Source organism: Serinus canaria, chromosome 25 (genome assembly GCF_022539315.1).
Source record: "Serinus canaria isolate serCan28SL12 chromosome 25, serCan2020, whole genome shotgun sequence".
Classification (NCBI taxonomy): domain Eukaryota; kingdom Metazoa; phylum Chordata; class Aves; order Passeriformes; family Fringillidae; genus Serinus; species Serinus canaria.
Genome location: NC_066338.1, coordinates 14,875,121 through 14,893,424, shown reverse-complemented (window position 1 = coordinate 14,893,424; position 18,304 = coordinate 14,875,121). Strand labels below are relative to the sequence as shown.

At 57.0% G+C, this 18,304-nt stretch overlaps 1 protein-coding gene across 13 annotated transcripts in view; it reads right to left on the bottom strand.

Annotated features, from left to right (window-relative positions):
* The window catches only part of SCRIB (scribble planar cell polarity protein), a 116,721-nt gene that overhangs the window by 45,924 nt on the left and 52,493 nt on the right, over nt 1-18,304 (bottom strand). For 11 of the 13 annotated variants that reach the window (XM_050984939.1, XM_050984933.1, XM_050984930.1 and 8 more), the window contains 9 exons: nt 16,859-16,948; nt 16,014-16,091; nt 14,668-14,982; nt 13,970-14,050; nt 8,994-9,242; nt 8,326-8,436; nt 6,112-6,288; nt 4,694-4,810; nt 2,839-3,027 (listed from right to left, as the gene is read on the bottom strand). In XM_050984939.1, the coding sequence (XP_050840896.1) occupies nt 2,839-3,027; nt 4,694-4,810; nt 6,112-6,288; nt 8,326-8,436; nt 8,994-9,242; nt 13,970-14,050; nt 14,668-14,982; nt 16,014-16,091; nt 16,859-16,948 (1,407 nt within the window). Of the gene's footprint in view, nt 1-2,838; nt 3,028-4,693; nt 4,811-6,111; nt 6,289-8,325; nt 8,437-8,993; nt 9,243-13,969; nt 14,051-14,667; nt 14,983-15,010; nt 15,056-16,013; nt 16,092-16,858; nt 16,949-18,304 lie in introns of those variants that run through there. The other 2 variants (XM_050984934.1, XM_050984938.1) reach the window with 2 other exon arrangements.

The following is an 18,304-nucleotide window of genomic DNA, read 5'->3' as shown; positions in this document are numbered from 1 at the left end:
CAGCTTTTCCACAGGAGATGCTTCCTGGGGCATAGGTGTGGCATTCACACTCTGAACAGAGAGACAGACATAACTCTCCCTCTCCTCCTGGAGAGGCACAGAGGGAAAGCTGTTTTTATCTCTGCCTGCTGCTCCTGGTGTTTTGCACATGGGGAATGTGTTGGGAAGGTTGTTTACCTGAAGGAATTTGGTAATTGGATTCTGGTGATGATTGTTTATATTAATTGACCTATTGGGTCAAAGCTGTGTCCTGGCTGTCTGTAGTAAGTATGATATAGTATAGCAACACTCTTTAATATAGTATAATGTAATATAGATTTAATAAAATGAGCGTTCAGCATTCCAAAGCCTTGGAGTCAGATGCCAATCATTCCCAGCACATTCCTCTGGCTGCCCTGGATGACTCCAGACCCTGGCAGGGGGCTCAGAGACCTTGGCACTGAGTCAAAACCACCTGTGCCTTCGATTTTAGCCCATGGAAACAATTACCAACTTTGTGTGAGGAGTTACAAGCCACAGGGGTTTGAGTCGAATGATAGTGAATTTGTCACAGTGTGAAAAAGTAGAATTTTGGGGGTTTAGAATGGGGGTTCAGGAGGCAAGATGGAGGAATCTGCCCTGTCCTTCTTCTCCTTGTCCTCCATCCTCTGCTGTGATGGTGGCACTTTTGGATTGGTTCAGAGACAGACTGTCTAACACAGGTGATAGGTTTTGGAAAATTATTGCAAATGAAGTACACGTGGTTCTTAGTACAAAATGCCAACACCACCCCGAGGGCAGGGACTGTGCCCCAACCCGACCTGCTGGACAGATCTCAGCAGGGCAGAGAAAGAATGTGATGGATAAGAGAAAATAAACAGCCTTGAAAGGCAGAACCGACAAATCGCAACTTCTTCTTTGGTCGTGGGGCTGGGAGGAAAAAGAATTTCTAATACCTCAGGGTGATCTCAACCACAGAAACCTGAGAGGGGGTCACCTTGTTTCACTGTAAATAAGTACCACCACCAGCATCTGAACCCCACGCTGCTACAGTTGGCACCAACCCTGCTGGGATCCATGCTGCTACAGCTGGTACCCAACCCTGCTGGGATCCACACTGCTACAGCTGGTACCCAACCCTGCTGGGATCCATGCTGGTACAGCTGGCACCCATGCTGCTACAGCTGGCACCCAACCCTGCTGGGATCCATGCTGGTACAGCTGGCACCCAACCCTGCTGGGATCCACGCTGCTACAGCTGGTACCCAACCCTGTTGGGATCCACACTGCTACAGCTGGCACCCAACCCTGCTGGGATCCACACTGCTAAAGCTGGCACCCAACCCTGCTGGGATCCATGCTGGTACAGCTGGCACCCAGCCCTGCTGGGATCCACACTGGTACAGCTGGCACCCAACCCTGCTGGGATCCACACTGGTACAGCTGGCACCCAACCCTGCTGGGATCCACACTAGTACAGCTGGCACCCAACCCTGCTGGGATCCACACTGCTACAGCTGGCACCCAACCCTGCTGGGATCCACACTAGTACAGCTGGCACCCAGCTCTGCTGGGATCCACGCTGGTACAGCTGGCACCAACTCTGCTGGGATCCACACTGCTACAGCTGGCACCAACCCTGCTGGGATCCACACTGGTACAGCTGGCACCCAGCTCTACTGGGATCCACACTGCTACAGCTGGCACCCACACTGCTACAGCTGGCACCCAGCCTCGCTGGCATTAAAACTGCTACAGCTGGCACCCAACCCTGCTACAGCTGGCACCCAACCCTGCTGGAATCCACACTGCTACAGCTGGCACCAACCCTGCTGGGATCCACACTGGTACAGCTGGCACCCAACCCTGCTGGGATCCACACTGCTACAGCTGGCACCAACCCTGCTGGGATCCACACTGCTACAGCTGGCACCAACCCTGCTGGAATCCACACTGCTACAGCTGGCACCCAGCCCTGCTGGGATCCACACTGCTACAGCTGGCACCAACCCTGCTGGGATCCACACTGCTACAGCTGGCACCCAGCCCTGCTGGGATCCACACTGGTACAGTTGGCACCCAGCCCTGCTGTGATCCACACTGCTACAGCTGGCACCCAGCCCTGCTGGGATCCACACTGGTACAGTTGGCACCCAACCCTGCTGTGATCCACACTGGTACAGCTGGCACCCAGCCCTGCTGTGATCCGCACTGCTACAGCTGGCACCCAACCCTGCTGGGATCTACACTGCTACAGCTGGCACCCAGGTCTGCTGTGATCCACACTGCTACAGCTGGCACCCAGCCCTGCTGTGATCCACACTGGTACAGTTGGCACCCAACCCTGCTGGGATCCACACTGGTACAGCTGGCACCCAGCCCTGCTGTGATCCACACTGCTACAGCTGGCACCCAGCCCTGCTGTGATCCACACTGGTACAGCTGGCACCCAGCCCTGCTGGGATCCACACTGCTACAGCTGGCACCAGCCCTGCTGGGATCCACACTGGTACAGTTGGCACCCAACCCTGCTGGAATCCACACTGCTACAGCTGGCACCCAACCCTGCTGGGATCCACACTGGTACAGCTGGCACCAACCCTGCTGGGATCCACACTGGTACAGCTGGCACCCAGCTCTGCTGGGATCCACACTGCTACAGCTGGCACCCAGCCCTGCTGGGATCCACACTGGTACAGCTGGCACCCAGCCCTGCTGTGATCCGCACTGCTACAGCTGGCACCCAGCCCTGCTGTGATCCGCACTGCTACAGCTGGCACCCACGCTGGTACAGCTGGCACCCACCCTGTTGGGATCCCCGGGGACCGTGGTGGCCCCAGCCCTGCCCTGCAGCCTCACCTCGATGGCAGCAGCAGCCCTGGGGTCGAAGCCGTCGCAGACCAGCACGAGCAGCGCGTCGCCCACGGCGCGCAGCACCTGCACGGCCTCGGTGTGCGTCATGCCCAGCAGGCTCTGGTGGTTCACCTCCAGGATCCTCATCCCCACCTGCAGGCGGCCGTCCCGGGCAGCGGCCCCCGAGGAGCTCACCTGCAACACACCAGGGGCCACTGGAGGGGACACGGAGGGGTGACAGCACACACAGGGAACGGGGACAACAGCTGGCAGCTGCAGGGCAGGGGGAGGATCTGCAAGAACTATGGAGAGGGCAGAACAGGAAGAACAGGCTGGTGGAGGGAACAGGTGTGGAAGAATCTTTTGTGTGAGATAAAAGAAGGTGATTTTGAAATTTTTTGTCCGAACATGAACTACTGTCTCACGTGCCTTCAACCCAGACCCAGAGAAACCCACAACTGGTGCCCCGACAGAATGCATAAAAAGCAAGGATGCTGTAATAAAAGCAGTTTGAAGCCTTCTGAAGAAGCCTTCTTGCTTCCATGTAACCAAGGAAAGAAGCAGGTCAGAAGGAAAAGCTGTCACATCACAAAAAGAGAAATAATTCTGTGGTGGGAGAGAGACACAATGGAAATGCAAATGAAGACAAACTAAGGAGGAAGGAGGCAGGGATCAGACATGCAAAGAGGAAGAAGAGGAAAAGCACCACTTTGTCTCCTGGTTACCACAAATATCCAGGGAAAATCAGAGGCAGGAAAACCCCTCCAGACAGGGCAGGTAGGAGAGGTTGAGGGGAGTAACATAGCTCAAGGGAGAGCGGGGAAGTTCAGGATTTTGGTTCTCTGCAGGCTAAAACAACAAGTATTGGGAAAATCAGGGAGGGGAGATGGGTAAACTAGCTCTGTGATGTGGCTAAACTGTGAACTTTCCATTCCTAAATCCTGTAAAGCTGCAGGAGAGAAAACCAGACCCAACTACTCAAAATAACTGCCAGTTAGAATAATCCCAGGTTTTCTTTTCCTGCTGTTACAAATGTCCCGGGTGAACGTGCAACTGTCACTCTGAAAGAGGGAATTTATTCTTTTATCTTTAGAACTCAGATACAACAGTCACAGCCACATACCAACAAATGCTGAATGTTTCCTTGCCCTAGCAGCAACCAGTTATCAATTATCAGGGCTGACTGCCAATTATGGACTGTCTTCAGCCATGAGGACAACTCACACCAGTTTCTACCCCCCAAAAAACAGCTGAAGAGGGAAACAGTGACAATGAAGTCAACGCCCAGAGTCCTCTTTGTCAGCAGCCAGACCAAAATGACACCACTCATTGCTGTGCTCTGCTGCCAGCAAAGAAGAAGCAATAAAAACTTTTTGGAAAGGGCTGGGAGGAGCATAAAATGATAAGCATAAGCTGAACAAGAAAACGTGTAATTTCTAGAGGAAAACTGATGTGAGAATTTTGTGTGACACAAGCAGTCACCTAAAAAAGGAACAAAGCCACAGAAACGGTGCATGGCACAGGAGGAAAGGCTAGGAATTCCTGGTGCTTTCCATGGAAGGAGGAAAGAGGTTGCATGTCTAAGTGGGCAGGAAGGGACAGGCACAGGGGGACCAACGGAAATATGGGTACAAGGAAAGATGTGTGGGTTTGCATTATAGGAAAAAACACAAAGCAAAATAAAGGCAAGCAGGAGATAAAATGAGAAACTGTGAAGCTGCTGCAGAGGAGGAAATCTGCAAGGACAAGGACTTGTCCCTTTGCTGGAGGGAGAATCTCCAGAACTGGGAGCACATTCCAGCAGCTCCCCCAGGGTTCCCCCTCCTCCCTGGCAGAGCCTGCAGAGGGGCTGCTCGGGTACCTTGGAGATGAAGATGCCTTCATCAGTGGGATCAAACGGATTGCCAGCATGGCCCTTGGCTCCACCCCGGATGCTGATGCCCAGCTTCTCCCCTGGAGCCTTTTCAATGCATATTTCCTGGAAACACAGAAGAGCCTCCTAGTGTCTGGGCCAAGTTCAGCTGAGGGAACACTCCTTGGAGTGACCACAGCCCTAAATGCCCTGAAAAGGGCCTGAATTAGCCCCCTCCCTCATCTGGCAGTTTATTCCTGTTGGGGAGGACCTGCCCTTTTCTGCTCCCTGATGACAGAGTCACCACAGGCATGGCAAGGGATCCTCAGCACGCCCCAGATGAAGACACACTTAAGGTGACTGGATTCTGCCACAGGAGTGGTGTCTCAGGTTTTAGATTTTGTGTTTTTCACATTCTGTGCTGCTTTAGTGTGTGGGTCTGGGCTTCATATGAGGGGATGGTGAGCTCTGTGCAGAGCAGGGAGACAAAACAATTCCTGCTCCACCTGGGGACCAAGGACAAATGATCCAAATCTCAGCCCAAGAGCACAAACAATGTGGAATGAAGAGAGAAAAACAAGAAGGATGGGACTACCTGGGCTGGAGCTGGAATTGGAAAACTAGCTCCAATATGCAAATGGACCAAAACTTACAGAATTGTGATGACCTGTCATTCATTTTTTGTAACCATTTTGGGTTCATCTTGGGTGTAGCCCTGGCTGGGCTCCTGTGCTGCCCAAGATGGATCTGCTGAGGTCTCCTAATAAATCCCCACTTTATTCTTTAGCTCCATCCAGCCTCTGCTCTCTATCAGTCTTCAAAAGGTGTCAGGAGCAGGAAATCCCAGCCATGATTCTGGCTGTATCCCAGTCCCAGCCCTCCCCCAGGTAAGGACTGCCCCAGTGCCCTGCAGGTGACTGCAGAATCCCAGTTGCGTCCTCCGCCCCCAAGGGTGGTGCAGGATGCAAGAAGAGAAATCCCAGCCATGAGTCTGGCTGTATCCTATCCCAGCCCTCCCCAGGTAAGGACTGCCCCAGTGCCCTGCCCAAGGTGTCAGGAGCAGGAATTCCCATGAGTCTGGCTGTATCCTATCCCAGCCCTCCCCAGGTAAGGGCTGCCCCAGCCCTGCCCAAGGTGTCAGCAGCAGGAATTCCCATGAGTCTGGCTGTATCCTATCCCAGCCCTCCCCCAGGTAAGGACTGCCCCAGAACCTGCTGTGACTGCTCCAGTGCCCTGCCCAAGGTGTCAGGAGCAGGAATTCCCAGCCATGAGTCTGGCTGTATCCTATCCCAGCCCTCCCCAGGTAAGGACTGCCCCAGTGCCCTGCCCAAGGTGTCAGGAGCAGGAATTCCCAGCCATGAGTCTGGCTGTATCCTATCCCAGCTCTCCCCAGGTAAGGGCTGCCCCAGCCCTGCCCCAGAGCCCACCTGCATGCCCGGAGGAGGGGGGTCCCTGCGGACCAGCATGCTGAGCTCCTGGGCGCTGCAGAGCAGGGCGCTGACGGCCTCCTGGTGCGTGGCGTGGCGCAGGTCGATGCCGTTCACCTCCAGGATCCTGTCCCCGACGCGGAGCCCGCTGCGCGACGCCAGCCCCCGCGGGATCACCTGCGGGCACACCAACACCACCAGAGAAGGGCACTCCTCCCTGGGGGAGGCTTTACAGCGCTTCTGTGAGCCAGAGACAAGTCTGATAACAGGACCCAGGGTACCCCTGAGAGGATTTCCTACCCAGGTCGTTGACACAGAAACCACGAAGGAAAGAAGGATAAATAAAGAAACCTGCAACTGCCTATTCCAATGAGCACTTTGTCTGCCTCTTGTGATCAATGAGTAAAGTGTGAATTTATGAGTTTTGTAAGAATGCTGTCGAAACCCTGAGCACCCAGTGCACCACAGCACATTCTGTCTGCTCTGGGGTGCCCGACCCCAGGGCAGCACTGACTCTGACCCTCACTCCTGGAGAAAGTTTCCCAGACTTCAAGATAGACTGGAACCCACAAAAGTGTGAAACAGATTTTAGAGAGCAGTACAGGTGTGTCACTGGGTGAGAAATTCAGGTTTTGGGATTTTTAGTGTGTTGTGGATGGAAGCAAGATGGAGGGCACAGGGTGCTGTCCTGGGTTTCTTCTTCACCTTCTTCTTCCTCCTTCTCCGTGGGTTTGGGTGGCATTTTGTAACTGGGCAGGAAAGTCCCCACTGGGGCTCTGTGGGATCAGTTATGGGGTTAAAAGAGAAAATAATCCAGGTGTCAGTTTAGTCTTAAAAGACCTTGTACCAAGAGACTGATGGCCATTTTGTGCCTTCTAATGAAAGGCTGCCCAACTCCCAGCAGTGAGAGTGTTTTACTGATAAGAAATAACAAACACCTGAGTCTGAACATGAATTACTGCCTCAGTGCCTTCAGTCCAGACCCAGAGAAACCCACAACTGGGACCCTGACAGAATGTATAAAAAGCATGGATGCTGTAATAAAAACAGTTGGAAGCCTTCTGAGAATGGAGTGTGCTGCTTTGTATTGTCTCCATCTCCACTCAGCAGCCCCTCTCTCCTTGGAGATGTGATTGTGTCCCCAGGCACCCCCCAACACCCTGCAGGCCTGCTCTGCCTCCTCTCTCTGCAGACAAACCTCCCCCTACACATCTGGGAGCACTGGCAAAGAACCAAGTGGGGTGGGTGTGCTTTCAAGTGCTCTTCCACACGTTATTCTCATGCTCCCTATTTAATCTGCACCAGTCCTGTGCCAGTGTTGCTGTTCCTTTGCCTGTGAGTGTGACCAGGACAGCACCAGGACTGCTCCAGGCCTCACCCAGGGCTCTGAGGGGCTCCTGAGAGCTGAGCACACCACCAAACCTGTGCTCCTGGGGAAACAGAGGAGTCAGCCGGGAAATCTGTCAGCACGTGGGAAGCAGGGATGGTGGGAAAGAGGCAGGTAGGCTTTGAGAAGAGCAAATCCTGCCTCAGTGACCTGCTGGTGCACTGCAAGGAAAACCACGGGCACACCAAGGAGGAGGCCTGGCAGGCATCATTCCTAGAACTCCAAACAGCCCTTAACAAGGTGTGAACCCAGCCACAGGGGTCAGAGGTTCAGCTCCTCCAAGTGACAAGAGCAGTCAGGAAGCAGAAGGGGCTCCACAGGGATGTCCTCTCCAGCATCCTACTCCCATGAGTGTGGATGTGCAGGACTGTGAGGGAATGGGCTGCAGCCAGTGGCCAGGTGTGTGCTGCCCCTGCATGGCATCACTGGGATGGGAAGGTGGGATCAAAGGTCACTGCCTGAGAGCAGCAGAGCAGCCCTGGTCCCCAGCAGCCACACACTGTCCCACCAGCACCTTCCCAGTAATGGCTGCCTTCCTGCAATGCCAGCACCTTGCCAGGCTCACTAAAGCCCACGTGCACCCAGCAGTTTCGAGAGCTGACTGGGATCCCTCCAAAGGGTTCAGCATGCATTGTAAAGGTCTGAGGCTTTTCCATGCCCTCAGATGGCTCCAGCAGCAGCACAGGCAGTACAAACCTCACACACCCCTGTCCCACGCCCTTATTTCACAAATCCATCGTGTACAGCTGGACTCACATCAAAACCCTTCCCTTAATGCCAAAAACCCACAGCTCAGCACAGCCAGAGCAGCTCTGCTGGGACTCTACCTTGGAGATGAAGACCCCTGGCTCATGAATGCCAAAGGGATGGCTGGAGTGGTCACTGCCCCCGACGATGCTGAGGCCCAGGGGACCCCCTGCTTTCACCAGGTGGATTTCCTTAAGGGAACAAGAAGCAGGGTCAAAGGCAATGAAGGATATCACCTACAGACCACAGATGCTGACAAACATAGAGTCAGGGGTGTTTTGCATGGGTAAGAACAAGGTGAACCCTCATGGGACAAGGGGGCTCCCCATGTGGGACTCGACAACCTGGAGAAGAGCTACAAGGGGGCTCCAAGAGAGCTGGAGAGGGGTTCTGGACAAGGGCCTGGAGTGACACGAGGGGGAACAGGTTCTCCCTGAGAGTGGGCAGGGTTAGATGGGATACTGGGGAGAAATCCTTCCCTGTGAGGGTGGGGAGGCCTGGCACAGGGTGCCCCGAGAAGGTGTGGCTGCCCCATCCCTGGAAATTTTCAAGGCCAGGTTAGACAGGGCTGGAAGCAAGCTGGGCTAGTGGAAGGTGCCCCTGCCCGTGGCAGGGGTGGGTCTGCCTTTCAGGTCCCTCCACCCCAAGCCTTTCTACAATGACACCTGCAGCCCCCAGTAACCCTCAGGCCGGTCCCCACCCCGCACCCATCTGTCAGGACTGCACTGTGCCCCCAAGCCAAGCTCACCTCGACAGGGTACTGATCCTCCAGCCCTTTGGCCAGCTGGTTCCTGGGTGCTGCTGGCGTCTCCTCGGGCGGGCAGTCCCCGGGGCCCGGCGGCGGGGAGTGCATGCGGGCGCGGGGCGAGCCTCCCTCGCCGGGCTGCTCCTCTGCTCTGCCCTCTCTCTCCACCAGCAGCACGATGGTGGGGGAGGCCGCGGTAAGCAGCGCTACGGCCTGATCATGCCTGGCTTCTGTCATGTCTACCCCATTGATCTAGAACAGAGCCGGCGTCAGAGCGGCGCTCGGCCGAGCCCTGTCCTGCTGGCACCTGTGCCCCAAGCACCTCGTGGGCTCCCAGCTCCCTCCGACCTGCCAAAGGGGCACAGGCACCTGGGAATTCCCACTGATCCCAGCTCCCTTCCTACCCAGCTCTCCTGCCCCTTTCCCCGATCCCTGCACAGCTGACACGGTGCTGCAGGGCACCACGTGGGCCAGGGGTGATGTTCCACCTCCCACAGCCAAACACCTCCACGTGGGAGAAGCAAAACAGTGATTTCCAGCAGCAGGGCCACGACCCAGGCATGGCAGGAGCAGCTGCTGCTGTGTCACTGAGCCACGTGCCCTCACCAGTCACCCAGAGCCCCCAGACAGACCCTGCGGGCAGGACTTGGTGGCTGACAGGACCTGGCGCTGGTCGCTGCCCCACTGGCACTGCCCCACTGCCCGTGCTGGGCAAGGCCATGGTAGCCATCTCTAAGGCATTAGAGGTGACCCCAGGTACAGGGAGATGTGAAAGAACAGAGAGCCTTTCCTGCAAAACTAAGATTTAAAACTGCCTCCCCAGAAACCCAAAGGACATGACTGCTTTCCATGGATGTACAAGGGGCAGAAACCTGAGGAGAGCTGAGCTGAGAGAACACAGCCAGAACAACAAAACCAGACAGGAAAAAGCTGAAAATTAAAAGGTTTCTAGTCATTAGGTTCTGGAAAAGCCTTCCAAAATGAACACAGAGGACATGAAAAAAGGAGCTGCCAAGATGGGCTTTGATCAGCTCATGAAATAACAACATGACTGTAACAGTCACAGCAACTGGGCTTTGTAGGCCAACTCCCCAGGCCTGATTCCCAGAAATGTTATTCTAACTCCTTTGCTCCTTCCCAGAGAACAGTTTCTGGACTAAGCTGGCATGCAGGGCTTTGTCCACAACCCCCTGACCCTCCCAGCCCCCACCTGCCCTGTCCCTGTGCTGTCTGGGAACTGCCCAGTGTCACCTCTGCTGAGAGCACTGTCCCCAAAGGACACCCCTGGCACGGACCAGGAGGATGCCAGGGCAGCAGCTGGCACGTGCCCGCAGGAGGAGGAAGGATGAGAGGGACCTGGGCAGTGGCTGCTGAGCACAGGACAGGGCACCAAGCAGGAAAGGTGACAAATTAACCACACAGGGGCACAGCCCCCAGGGGAGTGCAGGTGACAGACACACGGCTCAGACACCCAGATGGATCCTCAGAGTCACCAAAAGCAATCACACCAAGGAATCACAGCAGAGGAGCGTGACCAAACCTGGCAAACAGTCTGCAGAAGGAACGGAGATTGTGAGGGGCTGTCTCAGCACACCCCTCGTGGGAAAAGGCCAAGTGGCTGCAGGAAGCTTGAAGGAGGCGTTGTGGGAATATGCAGCACTTGTTATGGGACGTTTAGCAGAACGGAAAGAGGACTGGAGGTGAGGAACAAGCACGGGGAAGTACAGGGGAGAGCAAGAGGCTGCTGGTCAGTGCTGGTCTGGCCAAGCCCTGGGCCTGAGTGCACATCTGCTCTGCCTTCTCCCCACACTCTGTGTTTACTGGGCCAGCTCACTCTGCTCGGGGTCACGTGCAGAGCTGCTGGTAAAACTCCAGCTGGACTAGCCAGCAAAACGTGGGAAGACTCAGGAGGTGGCCCAGAGGCTGGAGGAAAGGCTTGGTCCGACCAAGGAGCCTGGAAGCCCCGGCAGCTGGAGCTGGAGAGCTGCAGGCAGGAGGGAGGGAGGACGTGTGCCATCCCCCAGCAAGCTGAGCCCTGAGGGGCCAGAGGGCAGCACCAGGCTGTGCTGCTGCCCTGTGAGCACTACCTGTGCTCAGGTGTGCACCTGCAGGGGTACTGCCCTGTCCTGCCCCCTGGTCTGGGACCAGCTGTGTCTGCACCACGTTCCACAGCTGGAGCCTGCACTTTCCCTGCTGATGGCTGCAGCTGGAGCAGGGAAAGCAGCAGCTGTGTGTGCAGGGGAGGATTCCTGGGGTCCTCCGATGGTGGACAAGGGCAACACCCAGGAGAGACTTGGCTCTGTGGTTCTATCACCACATCAAGGCCAAACACGCTCTTTGAGAGGGAACAAGGTGATCTCTGAGGTCCTTCCAAGCCAAGGCTTGCTCTGACTGTGTGACACTGCACACACAGAGCTGCTGCAGCACTCTCATTCCTCACGTCCCCTCTGCTGTTTTCCTGCCCCTGAGAGGAGGAGAGTGCTCCGATGGGGTCAGACCAGAAGGGCACAGGGCTCCAGGAGTCAGGGCTGTCTCAGCTGTAACTCTGCCCTGCCAGGAATCTGGTGGGTACCCAGCTTTTGGGGCAGCTAATTTTCCGTGGCCTTTATCTAGCTAGAGAGCAAGGCCAGCCATGCAGCATGGCTCTCCGAGTGCCATGGGGAAGGGACAGTGCCTGCCCTTCCCCTGCTCCACATGTCTCTCTGTGTGCAGGGAATTATCTCATCCTGGCCAATCCCTAAGGGGTCACACTGCATCATCAGGGCTCCACGAGTCACCCACCACTATCCCACATCTCCACACAGTCACTTTTCTTCCCAGTCCCACCCCAAAAAAATCAGCTGCCCTTAGCAACTGCTCCCAGACCTGCACCCTCCCCTCCCTGCTGGGTTCCCACCCCACAGCTCCAGAGCTCCAGCACCCCCCAGCAGGTCCCTGTCCAGTGTCTTCCCCCAGAATGACTCCCAAGAGACACAGGAACACAGGGAATGAGTGACAGTCACGGGGGCATGCTGAGGGATCTTAGCTCAGGGGACCCAGCTGGGCTCTTCAATCCCTGTGCTCAAAGCTCCCCTGAGAAAAATCAAAGGAGCAATTCCCAGTTCTTCTCCTGAGGAGAAGTCCAGGAGGATTTAGAGCACAGGGGAAGAGCAGGAAGCTGTGCTGTATTTATTAAGAAAACAGAATTCTCAGGCAAAGTGAGAGCTGAGCAGGACCAGGAGAGCACAGGTTTGGCAATGGGTCCTGTCCCAGCAGGGTCCTCCCCTTCCCCATGCAGAGAGGGGCAACCTGCACCCACACCCCAAAACCACGGCATTGGAGGATTTCCAATTAAAATGGGCAATTGCTGCTTCCAAAGAGCAAGGGAAACAGGCTTGGAAGTGCTGGCAGTAATCCTGGGAGTGTTCTGTTCTCCTGAGACGTGACATGTTCCTGCACTCCTCAGAGGTGAGCACGGGACCTGAGCCTCAGCTGGTGCCCAGCACCAAACCTCTGTGACAGTCACACACAGCTCAGCACTGAGGGGACCCTGCTGGGGGTGTCAGGAACAGTGACCAAACCTCAATGACAGTCACACACAGCTCACACAGGGCACTGAGGGGTGTCAGAACAGTGACCAAACCTCCATGGTCACACACAGCTCACACAGGGCACTGAGGGGTGTCAGAACAGTGACCAAACCTCCATGGTCACACACAGGGCACTGAGGGGTGTCAGGAACAGTGACCAAACCTCCATGGTCACACACACAGCTCACACAGGGCACTGAGGGGTGTCAGGAACAGTGACCAAACTTCATTCCTATATAACCTCCACCTTCCCCTCACACAAGGAACTGAGGGTACCATGCTGGGGTGTCAGGAATAATGACAGCAACACCTCAGCCACATCAAAATCCAGCAGTGGCCCCAGCTCTGTAAGCCCTGAGCTCACACATCCCATAAGGAATGCACTGCAAGCTATTACTAGGGACTTAGATCTGCTTTTCCTACGAAGCTGCCCATGGATATAAATAGAGCTGCTGAAGCAGGGTGGAGGCAGGTTTGACTTTTGAATCTTTTCTAAGCTTTTGTGTCTCCTTTTTCCACAGGTTGAGCAAACTAACCCCCAATGATGGGCCTCAGTACTGCCTCTGTACCATGGAGCACCAAAACATGAGCAAATCCAAAACAATCCACTGTGTCTGGCATTAATCAGGGTCAGGGCTCGACTTTGGGCAGCGGGGAGCACCAGGAGGGAGTGAGAGATGCCAGACCAGTTCAAGCTTCCTGCCAAGTGTCAGACCCGGGCCCAAGCTGCACTAAAGTTTTGTGCCTGAGCAAATCCCAGCCAGCCCCAGCCCAGGGATAGAGCAGACAGAAGCCAGCACTGACGAGGCTGTATCAGTGCTTACTCGCGCCAGCGCCGTGGCAACACGTGCTCTCACCACAGCGGCTGGGCAGAAACCCACCACCAGCACCAGGAGCTGGAGGTTCCCAGAGGCAGCATGCAGCGTGGGAGGAGGGTCAGGAGGCTGAGGAGAGGCTCCCACAGGAGGAGAGTGAGGACCAGGAGGCAGAGACACAGGTGAGAGCAGCGAGATCCGCAGGGACAGCATGGCAGGCTGAGGCCAGAGCTCCACGTGAAGCAGGGAAGCACTGGGGTACCCCTGCCCTGCTCCACAGCACCCCTGGGCAGCTCCCTCTGCTGCAGCCCACCCCACTGTGCCCCAGGGGCCCCCCCTCCCCGTGGCCGAGCCCCCCAGGCTGGGCAGTGCTGCCGTGTCCCCTCCCTCCATGCCGTTCCTGGCATAATGCATTTGGGGAAAGGGCAGGTGTGACTGCACCCACCCCCAGACAGGGGAGAACCACCCAAATTAAACACTCCCCCAGAAGGCTCAGGAGCTGAAGAAAGGACCCCCAAAATGCAGCTCCAGTAGCAGAGAAGCAGCCCCTGCAAGAGGGGGGCAGGGGGCTCAGCCAGCCCCTCCCTGCACTCACCGAGATGACTCTGTCTCCGACGCACAGGATCCCGTCCCGGTGGGCTGCCCCGCCCTCTGCAATCCGTGAGATGAAGATGCCCTGCAGCACGGGCAGGAGGGTCAGGGCAGCCCGGGCTGTCCCCACTGAGCCTGGCTCCCCAAACCCAGGCAGGTCTCAGTCCTCTCCCCTGCCCTGCCCCTCCCTCTGCTCCCAGAGCCCCTGGCAGCAGAGTCCTCCGGTGGCCCAGAGCCTGGAATCTGTGCCAAGAGGGCAGCAGTGGGATTAGATGTCACTGGCAGGGACTGGGAGCCCCAGCCACTCTCCTATAAAAAAAGAAGGAGAGGGACTTGGACACAGGCCTGGAGTGACAGCACAAGGGGAAATGGCTTCCCACTGCCAGAGGGCAGGGATGGATGGGACACTGGGCAGGAATTGTTCCCTCTGAGGGTGGTTTGGCCCTGGCAAAGGTGCCCGAGCAGCTGTGGCTGCCCCTGGATCCCTGCAAATGTCGAAGGCCAGGGTGGGCAGGACTTGGAGCAACCTGGGACAGTGGAACCTGCCCACCACAAGATGAGGTTTAAGGTCCCTCCAAACGCAAACCATCCTAGAATTCCATGATTCCCTGACTTTAGAGGACCCTGCCTGCCAGCCCAGGGCCAGGGTGCCCTGCTGCACACAAGGGGATGAGGAGGATGAGTCCCAGGGGTCAGACTGACCGTGTCCCCAGCCCGGTAGGGAGTGGAGCCCTTGCCCCCGGCGATGCTGAAGCCCAGCCCCTTCTCATTGCGCATGAGGCAGGTGGAGAAGCGCTCGGTGGCCGGGGCTGCCTCGGGGCCCTCGGGGAAGCGCAGCCCCCCGCGCCGCTCCCGGGGGCTGTAGTCGTCCTCGGGCCGCAGCGGGGTGACGGTGATGGCGTTCTCGGGCTCCACCATCCGCTCCCGCAGCACCGTCATGGACACCGAGCTGCCCGAGCCCCGCAGCGCCTCCACGGCCACGTGGTGCTCGGCACAGTGCAGGGACACGCCGTTCACCTGGGCAGGGAGAGACAGTGTGCTGTGAGACAGAGCCCTGACCTCACACCCAGTGCAGGGACACGCCGTTCACCTGGGCAGGGAGAGACAGCGTGCCGTGAGACAGAGCCCTGACCTCACACCCAGTGTCCTCTCACACCAACCCAATCTCACACCCATTGCTCCCTCACACCCAGCCCCAACCCAACCTCACATCCCAATCCCAACTCCAGCCACTGCTGCCTGAGGGAACTGGCTCAGCCCCTCACACCCGACCTGGGCCCTGCTCCCACAGGTGTGCCCAGACTGCTGTGAAGTTTTTCCTGCCTTCCCATAGCACCTGCTACCTGTCCTAGGCCAGGCCAACCAAGGAAAGGCCCTTTCAGAGGAATTCCTTCCCCACAGGGAGTCCTGAATTCCCTACACCTGTATCACCCCTACAGGTAACATCCCAGACAGGTAATCCCCCCATGGAGAACCATCTCCACCAACAAAATTCAGCACAATCCAACACAACTCAGGGGAACCCCTGTTCATCTTCCAGGAGGGACATGCAGCTGCCCACAGGCCTGGAGCACCCGGAGCTGTCAGTGGGACAGTCCCTGGGTGTGGGGATGTCACAGAGCAGATCATCCCGAGGGTGGCACGAAAAGGAGAACCAGGGATCAGTCCAGGCAGCCTGGGCTGGTGCAAGGTGTTCCTGCCCATGGCAGGGGGTGAAATGAGAGGAGCTTTAAGGTCCCTTCCCAAACAATCCCCATGGCTGGCTCCCTGGGTAAGAAGTTATTTTACAAGGTTCACTTTTGCTCTGCCCAGTATTCTCGTATTGTATTTATTCCCACCTGGGCCAGAGCAAATGCAGGAGCTTATAAAGCAACAGAAGATTCATGGTAACGTGGGTAAGTTAAAAAACCATCTCCGAGCCAAAGGGATTTTGTTAGCTCTTACACATCTTGGTCTAAAACATGTGTGATGCAAATCCATTTCCAATCACCTCACACCTCCCCTCCAAGCTATCAGAAGCGTTTGCTTCGTCAGGACTCAGTCCTTACCTCCAGGAGCTTGTCACCAACACGGACCCCTGCCCGAGCTGCAGGACCCTCCTCGGACACACGGGAAATGAAGATGCCCTGGAAACAAAACCCTCTGTTCTCTGGAGAGCCCATTCCTCACCCCTCCAGAGTGCAGAGACCCCTGAGCCCCTCAGCTCCAGCCCCTGGCCAGTCCTGAACCCACAATGAGGGGACAAGGCAGCTCAGGAGCTGGGAAGAGGGACAAGAACCCCATTGCAGGGCCACCCCAAGGTGACAAGAGGGACAAGAACCCCATTGCAGGGCCACCCCAAGGTGACAAGAGGGACAAGAACCCCATCGCAGGGCCACCCCAGGGTGACAAGACGGGGACAGGAGCCCCACGGCAGGGCTGCCCCAGGTGAGCCACAAGACCAGGGAATGACACCTTGACCCTCTTCCAGTGGAACTGGCATCACACGACACAGCTGATGCCACCAGGTGGGGAACAACCCCACGCCCTGGGCCCCACAGCTGGGGAGGAACCCCCTGCTCCCACGGCTGCTCCAGCTCAGACCCTCCTGGCTCGGGGGCAGGATTCTGCTCCACCCCACCACCTGGCTCATCCAGCTCACCCCCACCCTGAAGGGGTCTGCTCCACCCCACCACCTTGGCTCATCCAGCTCATCCCCCTCCTGATGGGGTCTGCTCCACCCCACCACCTTGGCTCATCCAGCTCATCCCCACCCTGATGGGGTCTGCTCCACCCCACCACCCCCCCTGGGGGCATCCAGGGCTGCTCCCACCCACCCCAAAGCTCCCAGGAGGGACACCCCGTCCCCAGCAGGAGCTGGCTCAGCAGGGACAGGGACAGGGACAGGCCTTACCTCGTCGTCCCCCTTATAGGGCGTGGAGCCCTTGCCCCCCGCGATGCTGATGCCCAGCCCCCCTGTCTGCCGCACGATGGTCAGGGTCAGCTGCAACAGAAGGGACAGGGGTCAGGGCCCCCAGAGCCAGGCACAGCTCCTTTCCATGGAAAACAGCACCTCTGGGTCACCTCCTGGCACTGGGGGACTGTGCCACCTCTGGGAGAGCTGTGACACCTGTGGGCAAGCCATGGCACCTGTGGGACACACTGGGGGACTGTGGCAGGGACGGGGTGTGGGTCAGGGCACCCAGAGTCAGGCACGACTCCTTTCCATGGAAAACAGCACCTCTGGGTCATCTCCTGGCACTGGGAGGGCTGTGCCACCTCTGGGGGGGCTGCGACACCTGTGGGGGAGCCATGGCACCTGAGGGTGAGCCATGGCACCTGAGGGTGAGCCATGGCACCTGAGGGTGAGCCAGGGCACCTGAGGGTGAGCCATGGCACCTGAGGGTGAGCCAGGGCACTCATGCCTCAGAGGCAGCACCCCCCCAAGGCAGGGAACACACCACTCCCTTCCCACAGTGAGCCCTGAGCCAACAGTCAGCTTGCCCACGGTGGACCCAGCAGAGGGGACTGCACCACAAGGCAAACTGGGCAGCCAGTTTGGACTGGAGCTGGACCACAGGACAGGGACAGCGCTCACACCACAGCCTGGCTCTGCCATGGGGCTCCCTCTGAGTGTAATGCCAGCAGCCCCTGGGGCATTCCAGGTCACCCCAGAGCAGTGTGCAGTGACAAGGATGGCACCTTGTCCAGAAGACTCTGGATGGACACTTGACTTTGTTGTATTGATGGAAATCAACACACAACTCCAAAACCCCGATGCTCTGCTCCCCTCTGCCCCAGCTGCTCAGGATCACAGCTGAGCAATCCACAAGTCTTCTCCTTCCTACCTCCCTCCTCCACACACCCAGCCGTGCCCACTGCCAACAGCTGACGTGACTCAGGCTGAAGCTGTTTCTTTTAAGGACACCAGCACGAGCCCTTCCCAATGCCACAGTCAGGAGAAGGAAGACAGGGAGCACGTGGTAGGACACAGGGAAAGGAACAGGACAGACAGGACTCTCTCAGGGCCAAGGACCAAGGAGTTAAGTGACAGAAATCAGCACAGACTCCTCTAGAGAACCAAACTGGCTGTCCTCCATGTCACCTCTTTGCAAACAAAGCCCAGGATGGAGAGAGGCTGCTGCAGAGATCTCAGGTGTGTCAGCTGCACGTGGCCACAGCATGGGCAGCAAAGGAAGCAGGAGATCACCTTCCTTAACACTCCCCTTCCAACCCTCTTTCACTTCTGCAATGACAGAACCAATGTCTCGTGGAGCTCCATATTCTGCTAAGGCTAAAACAAATCCAAACCAAAACCCCTGCAGGAAATGTGGAACAAGCTGAGGTGCTGGGCTCTGCC